The following is a 13,201-nucleotide window of genomic DNA, read 5'->3' on the forward strand; positions in this document are numbered from 1 at the left end:
ACAAGCCAAAAGTGAATGTTCACTTACTAATGAGAAACTTCTTGCATTCTGTTATATAATTACTGGATGAGGAAGTGCACACTACCCAATGTGAATGCTCAGACAACTGCCCTTATTAATATTTCATGCAAAGTCCTGAGAACAGGGTACGAGTTCATTTGCCAAATGCCTCTTTGCCACTTTTCTATGCTTTGTGAGATTTTCCTCTTTTTCCCACTCTTCATAATAATACAATGAATCTGATGAATAATTGTTTCTAATGAATTAACTGTCTCCTGTAATTGCTATCAAACATTTCATTGTGTTTTAAATTAAACCAAAAGGCTGAGTCATGGGAAGTCTATGCTGATTATAGGGATCTATTCAACAAGATTCAATGTAGCTTCCCAGGATTTGGGATACCAGAAGATAGTGACGTGCAATTTGGGAAGATTCCTTAAGAAGATTGGCAGAACCTCTCAAATTTTCTTTGGCTATATTCACAGATTTTTTAAAATTTTCATTCTTAAATCTAGAAACTAATGTCCTGACACAAGATTGTTAGGTAATAGAGAAATAGAACAAATCATTTGTAAAACATGCACCTATGCTTGGAAATCTACATTTTAGATATATCTCCATTGATGTGGTAGATTGTTTCTGGAAATATGGAATCTACTCTGTGGTTTTGATGTAAATTCACTGCCGTTTTAGTAAAAAAAGCAGAAGCTGGTGGATTGAGAAGATGGAAAGGTGCCTGATGGATTTAGACTATGGCCCTGGAGGTGCCTTATAATGAGCTTCTAGTCATGGGCCCTTGTTTCTTCACACTTTCTCTGGAAGCCTCATAGGATGTTTTGTCACCTTGAATGCAATGGTCTACTTAATTATAATAGCTATAGTAGACTTCATCAGCGAGTCCTTTCTGGTGCCAACATTCAGAAGCTTACTTTTCCTTGATGTCCCATGTGGCTTCTCAGAGTGGATCCCTGTGGATTCCCAGAGGAAGAGGCGGAAGTCCTCAAGGGGACAGGTTTGGGATAGCACTGGCCCAACTTACTAGGTTTGCTCTTGTCAGCAGTGAGTTAGAACTGAGGCTATTTGTTGAGTTGGAGTTGAGCGGAGAGTTGGAGAGAAAAGGAGAAAGAGGGTAGCAGCAATTAGAAGAATTTGGCTCAAATTTCACAACATCTTTGGGAACCAGTGATGACCTGCAGTTGGTTTGGGCCCCAAACCTGCAGGAAGAAGTGGACCCTTTGAAGGGGTATAAACCCCAGTGGGATGGGTAGGTCTAAAATAAGTCCACCCTCAGGAGGGTGGCAAATCAAACAGTTAATGGGCCTATTTATTGTGGCACTTTCCCCTAACAGTACTGTCCCTCTCTGTGACTTTCTCGCCATGCTGGGGTATTTGATCTCTTGCAGGAAAGTACCATTCTCTTGTGTATTGTTCAGGATTAATGTTCTGGATTAGGATTCAGCAAGCACTCAGCCCACAGTGGGCCTCAAAGCTTGTGGATATTTAGGCAAAGAAGACATAGGAGAGTAAAGAGATGAAAGGAGGGGTCAAAAGAAAATGAAGGAGAAAACGTGAGAATTTGCACTTGATGAGTGAATGGAATGGGGACATGAGGCTGCAAGTTTCAGCCTCACCACACCTTGACCTAGTCATTTCAAATGATTAATTCACTTAGAATTAAGGGATGTTAGAGATTTAATTTTTAAAAAGAGCTTGTTTTATAGATCAGAAACTGTGGCTCAAAGATAATTATCTCTCATCTCACAGCTAGTTAGTGACAAGCTCAGGACTAGATGTGTGTCTCTGGTTTCCTGTTGATTATCATTTCCAACACAACATTGTGTTGAGTCTCATGGGAGATGCTTACAGTGTGGTCAGCCGTGGCTGGCAGATGGTGAGTGCAGGGGAGCACTGTGGAGGAGGTGGGATTTGAGCCCTAAAGATGGAGGGTAGGTCCTGAGAAGTCAAATGGAAAGGGAAAGGAATAAAGATGCGACAGAGTGACATGGGGGGTAGGAATGGGTTGAAGAGCTGAACAAGACATGTCAGAAGACAATTTGGTTGGCTCATCAGGCGTGAGTTAAGAAAAAAATAAAAACCCAAATTGGAAAAGTAAGTTTGGACCCATTGTAGAAGTTCTGGAGTGGATCCTGCATAGTTGAGCCAGGCAGTCATTTGGCTGCAGCTCACCTTCCCCAGCCAGTGCCTGGGTGTCCCGCTATCTATTGGCCAGAACCCTACCTTGTCCCTTCTTACTGATGGAGGGACTTTTACAGACTCATTCCTGGTCATCTTCTGCCTGTGGAACTTCTTCAGCATGTGTTATCTGTATCCCTGAAACTCTGCCTTCCACGTCTGAAAATGAAAGTCTTGGATTTTCCCTCGGGCTTTTAAAAAAATTACATGGGTATATATTTTTCCAGTTTCTTGGGTCTTTAATGTTCCATATGCTTTGTCATCATCATTGAAAATTATGTAAGGTGATCATGGATTGCTACCTTATTGACAAATCCTCCCTCATGACCATGAAAACATCCTTGAAAGAGTAAGATGAGGAAAACAAAAATGGGCATTTAAAGACCATCTGGAGGCAAACGGAAGATTGTGGCTGGTGGGAGGCTGTATGGCCTAGGATTTCTGCTTTACTGACAGCTAAGTTATTAAGCACTCACCTGTGGGATGTGAAGGGTTGAGTACTTTTACATGCATTTTCTCATTTAATGATAACAGAACTTCTAGGAGACAGATATAATTTACCATTTTCCAGATCAGGTACAGAGAGTACCTTGTTAGGAAACCAGTCCTGGTTGATGTGTCACAGAGACTATAAATGTGTGGCCTCCCAACACAGCACCACCGGGCGATTGAAAGCACTTCATTTGTCACTACCAGATTGGTTCTGTAACAACTCCTCAGACATTAAAATGAGTAATTTTTGGTCAAAAGTTTGTAATCCAGAAAGCAGATATGTTTTAAGAAGCCTGTGTTGTGATATCAAGAGAGGTGACATAGTCTAGAGTTTAAGGACATGAACTCTGAAGCCTGAGTCCTGGCTCTGTCACCTACTACCATTTGCTAGCTGTGTGTTTCTGGGCAAAATAAACCACCTCTCTGAGTCTGGGTTTCCTCATCTGGGTTTCCTCCTATACAGTGAAGGTAACAACACTGACATTGTAAGGTTGTGCGGGGGAATTCAATGAGAAAATATATGTGAAGTACTTGGCCCAGTGCCTGGCACACTGCAAGTGCTAAGTTTGTTTGCTGAAGGTTGCCCAGTGCTTCTAGCACTTTTAGGCAGCTCTGGGGCTACTCACTGCAAAGTCGCTTCCCTCTGAAGTGGCATCATCACACACTAAAATCTGGGAAAGTGGACAATAATTCAACAAGATGACCCATGCTGTTAGTTAATGTTTTCCCAGGAAACATAGTTGCATCTTTGCACAGGACCTCTGACTATGATGACTTATTCCCAAGAAATCAGAATGGGATCAGAGATTGTAGACATTTCAGGTTATTTAGGAAATTAGAGGAGTTATAATATCCCAGGATCTCCTCTTGTTCATGAATTCTACCTCAGCTGTTCAAACGCTCATTGACCCAAGTCTTGCACAGCCTATAGCAGCATGTGGGCTCTGGGCACTGTACTTGCATATGCTCAACTGTATTCTGACATTGTTCCATGAATTTGACTTGTCTCTTCAATAGACATATACATCCTTAATAACAGAAGATGCTAAATCATCTGCTTGCTTCAGGGGACATGATTTTACATCTTACGTGGAATATGAGTGAGCTAATTGTGTTTTATTTGAATAAAATGGTGCTAGGAATTATGAGCCCATATTTTGCCCACCCCTGAAGAAAGGAGGAGACCACTACTGGTCCGTTTTCTATCTCCCATTAGGCCAGAAGACGCCTCTCCACATGTCAGCGTCACTGCCTGAGTTGAAACTGCTCGTGACTATCAGTTTGTCAGGCGCTGATACTGCTGCGCAGAGGTTATCCAGGTCCCCAGCAGATCCCGTCTTCATTAATATTTGTCATGGCGAAAGAATAGGCACGGATGGTGGTGACATGGTGCTTAGGTTAGGGGGTGTGTGAGAGGTCACTTGACGGTCACTAGTGCCCCTTTTTCAGCACATTTGAGGACAATGTGGATGGCAGGATTAACGCCTAATGGGAGGTTGGGTCCCCATGTCATCAGGCAGTTCTCTGTTAAGATTTCTCTCTCCTCATCAAGCAGTTACCTAAGCAAAGACGTGTGTTGCTCTTCTACTGTTTACCACATGACTGGGCCGGAAACTGAAGCTATAATGATGAATAAGACACAGGCCTGCTCCTAAGTAGCTCTCAATGTTGTCAGATAATAAAATGGCAGCGCTAATGGTCTGTCTACTGCAGGCCAGGCACTGTGCTGAGTGTGTTACACAAATTGACTCATTCAATGTTAGGTATCACTCTAACATTTGCTGATGCCAAAGGGATTTGCTGTAAATTCTTTATTTCCTTTCTGTTTATTTTTTAATGCTTTTCATAAAACTAGTAAGACATGGTATCATGAGGTTGCCTTTTTGAGTTGGCATTGCTAAGAACACATCCATTCCTACAGAATTTGAAGTGGTTCACAAAAAGTACAATAAATAATTGAGCAACTCTGGATGAAGTGAGAAAATGGGGTAAGACCTTAGAGATACGGCCCACATGCTCTACTTTCTAGTCGTCAAGAGACAGAAAGAGAAAGGAACATGTGCAAGATTAAGTGGCCCATGAGATAAAAACAAACCATGAGAAGGATAACCTTTCAAGAGATCCAAAGAAATGATTTCTTCTCTCATGCTCTGTGGGACAGAGTAGGCAAACACCTTGACCACATTTCCACTGCAGTGAGGGTCACAGGACGGTTAATTTTACCATCTTCAATGATGGCGATGATATAGCTTCAAAGGGGAATTTATTAAAAGTGATTTTTGTGGGCTGTGATCTAATGACAAAATTTCAGAATGGTATAAGAAATCAAAAAGACTTCTGAGCAATTTCCTATGACTATGATTCTCTTAATTGGGCTTTTGTTATCCAGGATTACATAACTAGAAAAATTATAAAACCATGGTTTCAGCTCAGGTCTGGCTAGTTCTAAAATCTGTGTTCTTTGTGCTAAACTATTATTCCCAAAGCTTTCTGGTTGTTTCAGAATCAACCACCATGTAATAAGTAAGCCATTCTCCTTTTTGTGAGAACCAAATATAATGATAGCTTAAAATATTCTTCACTGAGTGATTGGAGGTAACATCTTAAGCCTCCTTCTTAAATGTTTTAAAGGATATTACTTGTTGCCACTCCTATCATTTTCCTAAAGATTTTTAATTTATCAAATCACCCTTCCTCAGCTGAGCAGTCCTTCACTAAGTAAAAGAACGAGTGAACAAAATAGGTGTTCCCTTTGAGCCTCCTATCTGGGTGTAACCACGGAAACACCCACACTTTTAGCCTCCAGTCACCCAGGTGTGGGGTGGTAAGATCCCCTGGCCCTGGCTCAGAGTCTATAAAGGAGGGGGAAGGGGGATGGGAGGGAGTGTCTGGTTGTGGGGGAGGGGAGACTGCCGAGCCCATGCTAGAAGCAGGCAGAAGAGCAGGGGAGGAAGGAAAGCAGGGGCTGGGAAGAAAGGCCTTGTTGGAAGTGTGAATGGACCGCAGGGCCCTCGAGAGCAGGAAGCAGCACAAGCCAAGGCGCTCACGGAAAAGCTCTTATCTAAACAGAGGTGGCCCGGGATGCTGGATCCCCTCCACCATTGTCCACGGAGCTGACCCACAGCCTACAGGCCCCAAAACCCTTCTCCACTCCCCCTTCTCCATCGAGACAAGAAGTAATTTTCAGTATGGGCTCCAAGGCGTCACAAGGTCTCTCAAGGCACAAGAGAGTCACTCCTCCAGAGTCCCCTTGGCCTGACCCTGTGACCACCCTGATGGCCCAGGCCCTTTTCCTGGAGCAAAAGGAGCAGGAACCATTCTGTCTAAACACTCCTTCCAACTCTGCGCCTTTTTCTGCCAGCATCCTCTCCCCTATATTGTTTTATTTGTTTTAAGAGAATGTGAGAGGAGGGGAAAAGATAGTGTTTGCAAATTCTCTTAATCTGATGGCTCAGACACACTATCGCTGATGTGTTGACACGGCGCCCACGGTGGCAGAGGAGTGTTTACATCAGCCCCTCCACAGGATGGTGAACCACGATGGCCAGCAGCCTCGGCCGTGCCCTCTGGCACTGTTCCAGGTGGTCTTTTTTTCTTCCATTTTTTTAAAAATACATTTTACAGCCTCAATTTGCTCATTATTACTCCTCTACCCTTTTGTTTCCTAACTTGAAATAATTCAATATTCTTTACAAACAGATTCTAATCACAGGCGAGCACGTGCAGTAAAATCCCATTAAACAGATAAGCAGAGTTCCTCAGATTTCATCATCCAAAACACAAAAAAAGAGAATGGGAGATTATTCTCTGTCTTGGGACTTTGTAGAACTTTCCAGAGCCTCTTTTTTTCCTAATTAAATGTGCTTTAATTATACATTTAACATAGACATTCATTCCTCAGGCTCAAATAGACCACCATTGGGCGTTGGGGTGCTCAGCTCACCACTGCCCTCCTGTCCCCCTACTGCAGAGCCCTCTTTAAAGTACCAGAGTCCACAATGAAACAGGCCAGCTCCAGCCCAGAGCACGCCCACTGATCATGCAGGCAAAAGTAAGTTACCAGGAAGAGAAAAAAATGGTGATAAAAACTGAATTGTTTTACTTTGTTTTAAGATTCTTTTAAATGATAAAATTCATTAGCCAGTAGAAAGCAAACATTTCCTATAATTTCAGCATCAAAGCATTTTTATAACCCAAACCAGAATTTATGTAAAAAATGTAATTATAAAGCATTCTTCTGCCCTCTACCCTTCTCCACCAAAAGACTAGATACATTTTTCTCCCTCTTGAAAGTGAAAATTTAATTTTTCTTGATGTCTGACTTTGTGTCAGCTGGAATTCAGAGGACCCCTCAGATTTTTCCTTGGGAACTCTGAGTCAGCTTTCCTCCTAGGAAGCATGGTAGTAAGGGTTCAGGGAGGTTCCTGGGGAACAGAGGTCCCCCTGTGTGATGGACTAAGCTCTGGTACAGCTGAAAGAGCTAGGAAAGTCTGGGCTCTAATCACAGCTCTGCTCCTGTCCCTGTGAATCTGAGCAAGTCACTTGATCTTCCTGAGTCTCAGTCTCCTTATTGGTAAAAGGGTTTGTGAAATAGGGATCATACTACTTGCTTCACTGGGTGGCTGTAAGGATTAGTCGAGGCAAAGTATGTATTGCTCCTAGCCCAAGCCTTAGTAGCACAGAGTAGCAGCTCAGTAAGAACAAGTTTCCCTTCAGACAGCCAAGAGTCAAACGTTAGCACAACAGGGATTTTGAAAGAAAAGTTCAGTTTAATAACATTTACGATAGGGTGAAAGAGCATACTAAAAACAAACAAACAAACAAAACAACTCTTCATCTTAAGACTCAGGTTGTAGAGTTGACCTTGTAGAATTAGCATGGTTATTAAACTTGCACAAAATCATTTCTTATACCAGATAACTACAGCAGTCTTGGGTGCTATAACAGGCACTCAACAAATGGGCAGTTTCTAGAAAGGCTAAATGAAGGGTTGAACCATGCCACCTAATTCTCCAGAGAATCTATCATTTTCTCATGAGAGAGCCACTTCAAAGAAAACACAGATACTCACCATCAGTAGCTAAAGCTCACCCAGCTGGACTCTTCCTTCTGATTCCACCAGATGCGACAGTCCATCCTCTAAAGAAAAGAACATACCAGCTCTAAGTTTTAGGTGGGAGAGGAGAAAGGAAGGCAGGAGGAATGAAGCAAATCCGAAAATCAGAACTGTTAAAAACCAACAATTAAGAAAAAGCCCACGTGAACACAAAAGGGTGCCTTTGGGTACACACTGCATTGTATTTCCTGAATGTTGGATTTGTAAAGGTGAATGGAAACTGAGTTGAGTTCAGGAACTGCAGGGTGACAAAGTGAGCTCTAATGTAAACTGTAATTGTAGACTGTGCACACATTGCGCGTTCAATATATTTTGATTATGTAAGATGAGAGATGTTTACCAAATTTTGCAAAGAAGCTGACCATGTCATGCAAAAAGAGCTAAAAAATACATTAAATCCCCAGGATAGTAATGGTGTTTGTGTAGTGAATATTTGGGAAAGTTTTTCTTACTAGATGCAAAGAAGTTTTGGAGTATAATAATTTCTTGTTACATGATGGTCGTGCATGGGTATCAGGTTACATATGGTGTCAGGGTTAAGTGCACAGATTCTGAAATGAGCCAGAAATGAGTACAAATTCTGCCAGCAGTCAATGTATTCATCATGATTATAAGTTTGACCCCTGTGTTGGCTTTGCCTTTTCCTCTGGCCCCATGCTGCCTTCATCTGTCTTTGGTCACAGAGAAGCCAGATATTTATGAGTGTGGAGGGAACAGGGCAAATCCATCACCACTACAAGAAAACCAGCCCAAAGCATGTAGGTCAGCAGTGTCATCTACATACATGGAGGGTGGCAGTTTCCCATCCTATGTAGAGAGAAGACTAGTAACTTAGACCAGATGGGAGGGCTCCACAGATGGCTCCCACTTGGAGCTAAAAAGACTGACATGTGACATGTAGGGTCCAGCTTATGTGCTGTATACATAATTGGCTGCTTTCTTTCCATTTATTTATACCAATCTCCTGTCTGAAACTGAGTCGTGTCAACCCCAGAACAATCGACAGAGATGACATGGAGTACACTCTTACCCCAGAAATTTTTTTCCTTTCACTGGTTATAAATATACCTCCATGCTATTGTACTTGGCGTGCGGTATGCAAATGGAGGCAGGAGTCCTAAAGCTCATTAGGAAAGGGACAGAGGCTTGGAGCATAGGGAGGACAGCACCGAGCTAAAGCTGATAACAGTGGCCTTGTCCAGAATAGTGCATGGGAGCTTTCTTATCTCGCTTTGGCAGGAGGCACTGTGGACTTCCTGTGCGAAATCAGGAGCGAAGCTGCTTTCCTCTTGTTGTTCAGCTTCCTCCCCCCTCAAGAAGGTTCCCAGCACAGTGATTATCTTTGCATCTTCAAACATGGCACAGTCTACTTCCTTAAGAGCTTGATGTATTCTTAAGGCTCAGGCAAATTCCCCTCCCCCTAAATCTCTTTTCGAGTGCTGTTATAGAGTAAGGCTCCTAAATGACATTCTATTTTTATGGTTCCAATTACAAAGAGGGAAAAATAACAGCCCCTAAATTAGAAAATAGCCACAGAATCTGTCCTGTTCATGTGGAGGACCTGGCAGTAAGTCTGGCCTATAGTTTCCATGCTAGGGCTTATGTAGCTAGTAACTGCTCTTAGAGCCGTGGGCGGGGAGTTGGGCCATGGGGGAAGGTGGGGGGGGTCAGAGGTCGACAGCCCCAAGTGAACTCAGACAGCAGACCGTATTTCCCTTGGGAAACACCTCGACTTGCTTTTTACTCTAACATATTTCTCTGCATTTCCTGAAGACCGAGTGTATGAAATTAAGATCTTCGACTAAGGCCTCTCTTATCTTTTTTATTGCTTTGGGGACTTCAGTTGTTTGATGTCACAATCCCAAGAATGCACACACATGTCTAATCTAGGTGCACTCGTGTATACATATATATTGCATATACTTATACATGTACTGAGTGTGTGTGAAACAAAGCCAAATAGAAGTTTAAGGTATGGATGTTATTATCTAGAAAATGGAGAATGCCAATAATGAAAGATAGGGCAAAGTGACTTTTATATAATGATTTAAAAATGTTATCGTTAAAATATTTCTAATAAAGGAGAAAGTGTATAATTTCTCTTTGGTTCAGTTATCACTACTAATCAATAAGGGTTAAAATGTTCACTTATTTTACCTGTTGAGTATAAGGAATAGCTATTAGATATTGCAGAAATTCCATAAAGAATGGTTAGCTCTTATTAATTCTTTTTTATTTTAAATCTTATAATCTAACTGTAAAAACAGACATTTTTAAAAGCATTTGGAAAAATCTGACCTATGGTCTAGGTACAAACACTACCATGGAATTATTGCTAATTCTATCAGGTATAAAAGTAGCATGTGATTATATTAGAAAATTTGCATATTTTAAAGAAATACTTAAGTATGTAGCGCTAAAATGACAAGAGGTCTGGAAATTGTTTTAAAATACTTCACAAAAGAAAAATCCAAGAAGAAATAAGGGATAGATGAAGCAAATGTGGCAAAATCTGAGAAATGGGTATATGGGGGTTTATCACACTGTACTCCATATTTCTCAGTATGTTTGAAAATAATAAACAATTAAAACAAATGAAAACTCTTACCAGAAACAATGTATCACGTACCTGGTACCTGTCCTGTTGGTATGTATACAGATGTCTATGGAGTGCCAATTACATGCTAGGCCCTTGCTTGGCTATGAGACAGAGTGGATAAGTAGATTTGGCCCCTGTCCTCCGGTAGCTTTTGGCCCAGTGGCATTAAGTGGACACCAAAAGGTGGTGAGTACTCTGCAGGGGACGTTGGAGGGCACGCAACGTGAGGGACAGGAGCCGAATCCAGCAGACTTGAAGTTTAACATTCTAGAGTTTTTTCTTGGCCCAAGAACCAGAAAGGAATAACAATAGAACTTTTTCTGACCACAGTGCCTTTTATCTCACCTTTTTTTCCCCACTTACTTTTTCCTCTTACTTTCTTCCCACATAAGTCATGACTGCTCTCGCCTACTTAAGATGAACCACTCATTGTTTCTGGAAATTAGGCTTTAAAATTCCTCTTGCTTTGAAAATCTCTAGAATCTGCCCAAGCCATGTACAAATTAGAGACCAGCAAGCTTTCTGCTCACCAAAAATTCTAGTCCAGAAGGTAAGAATGCAAAATGATTAAATGTTTCAAATAAAGAGAAAGAGAGAGATTTTATGGACCTTAAAGATAAACATCAACACCCTTATTTTATATGTAAACGCTTGAGGCCTGAGTAGTTAAAGAGCTTGCCATGACATCCCAAAATTTGAATAGAAATAGACTGAATTTAATAACTGCTTCATGCTGTTTGTTTCCATATGCACTTAATTAGCCCTGGGAAAAATTTGTTGTATAATTGAATACTCTGATTAAAAGCCAGCCTTTTAGAGATGTGAAATGCTGTTATTTCCTCAAGGTTTCCATTCATTAACATAATTTCATTTATTTCCCTGTGTTTGCATGTTACTTCTACTAGGAACTAATGAAAATCTAGATATTTAATTTTCTAATTTATGTATTTTATTTAATATTTAACATTTAGAACAGGAAGGATATATGGTGGCACATTGGCATGGGGTTTTTCTCATATTGGGCAAATATATTTTTTAAGTTTTGAGTATGAATATAGGGAAAAAATCTAAAGGAAAGAAGATTCACATAAAATTTTTGACATTGTTATCTGAGGACTTATCCAATGGTTTTCATTTCACTTGTCACCACTGTCATTGGCTGTACCATGCTGCTAAGCAACATTATGATGACTTATTTTTTTTTTAATAGGTATGACTTTTGTTCCAATAATGAAGAGCCCTTTATCCTGGGTCCCGACAGCAACATAGGAAACAGAATTGAGAGCATCACTCAGCGCATGGCAATAATAGAAGGAAAGAATAAGGTATTGTTCGTAAAAATGAGCGCTGGGATATTTATTCTAAAAATACACTCTCAGCTCCCAGTTCTAGGTTTATTGGAACCAGAAGTAACTCACATTTTCAAACAATTCAAAGAGAAGAAAGGCAATATCTGAGCTATGTCTTCATGGAGATACACACTGAGACTACTCAAGCTGCTGTATTCTCCAACCAACCACAAGTTCCAAGAAAATGAGTACTTGTTCCTAATGGAAGAGTTGGAGCTGTCCTCTTGAACATCAAAATGTTCCACGTCAGTGCTTCTCAGTCCTGGCTGCATATTAGAATACTTTACCAATTACTATTACGTCTTAATCTCTGGGGTGGAGCTCAGGGCTCATGAAAGCTTTCCAGATGATTTAGCAAATAACCAGGACTGAGAAGCAATGACCTACATAAAGTGGGGTCCCAGTAAGAAAAGCTATTACAAGACTTACAGCTAAAATTGAATGTTTCCATTTCATGAAATACCATGTTTTACCTTCTGTCTTTCTTTGCAAGGGCAAAGCCTAAGTTGGGATATGCAAACATACACAGTCTATCAAGATTCATGACCTAATCGGTGTGCCATTCATTTTCGACTCCCCTAACCCCCACTGAGCCTTGACAATGGGTAACAAGACTGTGAACCCCACAAGTCTCAGTGCGTCTCAGACCTAGTGGCTTTTTCCTGTTGAAGTAGTAAAAAATACACTTGAAAATGTGCTATCGTCCAGCACAGGGATAGTGATTTTTTAAAAAAGAAAAAAATATATCAAATTACCCCTTGCTGAAATGTCTATTTACACATGCATATCTTGATTTGGAGTAGAGGCTATTAATACAGTGCCTATGTCTACTTGGAGTGTGGTTATGTTTATCTTATCTATTTATTCAGCTGTATTCTTTGCATTTGAAGATGACAAAGTAGATGGCATCATTCTTCATGTAGGATTTCACAATAACAAGAAATAACATCTGTATTTTACATTATGTAAAATTTTTTGACATATGCTAATGTCAACATTGTTCTTTGGCAGGCCAGAGTGGTTATCTCCATTTTAAAGATAAGAAAACTGGGGTTATAAGTTGATTAAACCAAAGCCACACAACTTAAAAGTGTAAATGAGAAATTCAAACCAAAGTCTTCGTAGTCCAAAACCCAGTCAACAAGGCCAACTAAGCCAACACAGAAATTAGCTAAAGTGGTAATGGTTTATATAACATCAACAGTCACTTGCACAAATAAGCAGTGGTCAAACATTCCGTGATGTGTAGCTATTGATGAGAGAGTTTAATGAAATACTTAGAAAACAGGAAATTCTATAAACTTGAAAGTTTAAAATGGGTGATACCACATATTTTTAAAAAGGAAATTGCCTCAGTTTACTAGCAGTAGACAGCTTGTTGTCACAAAATGCTAGAAAAATTTCAAGATGCCATTGGTGTATCAATTTGTTTTGCCTTTTCCTGACTATATC

The 13,201-nt window shown here is 40.6% G+C and overlaps 1 protein-coding gene across 2 annotated transcripts in view; it reads left to right on the forward strand.

The window, feature by feature from the left end:
* Positions 1-13,201, forward strand: part of FLT1 (fms related receptor tyrosine kinase 1) — a 163,443-nt gene that overhangs the window by 63,364 nt on the left and 86,878 nt on the right. For both annotated transcript variants that reach the window (XM_045566841.1, XM_045566842.1), the window contains exon 11: positions 11,611-11,725. In XM_045566841.1, the coding sequence (XP_045422797.1) occupies positions 11,611-11,725 (115 nt within the window). The remainder of the gene's footprint in view (positions 1-11,610; positions 11,726-13,201) is intronic.

The sequence above is a fragment of the Lemur catta genome, chromosome 13 (genome assembly GCF_020740605.2).
Source record: "Lemur catta isolate mLemCat1 chromosome 13, mLemCat1.pri, whole genome shotgun sequence".
NCBI classification, from domain to species: Eukaryota; Metazoa; Chordata; class Mammalia; order Primates; family Lemuridae; genus Lemur; species Lemur catta.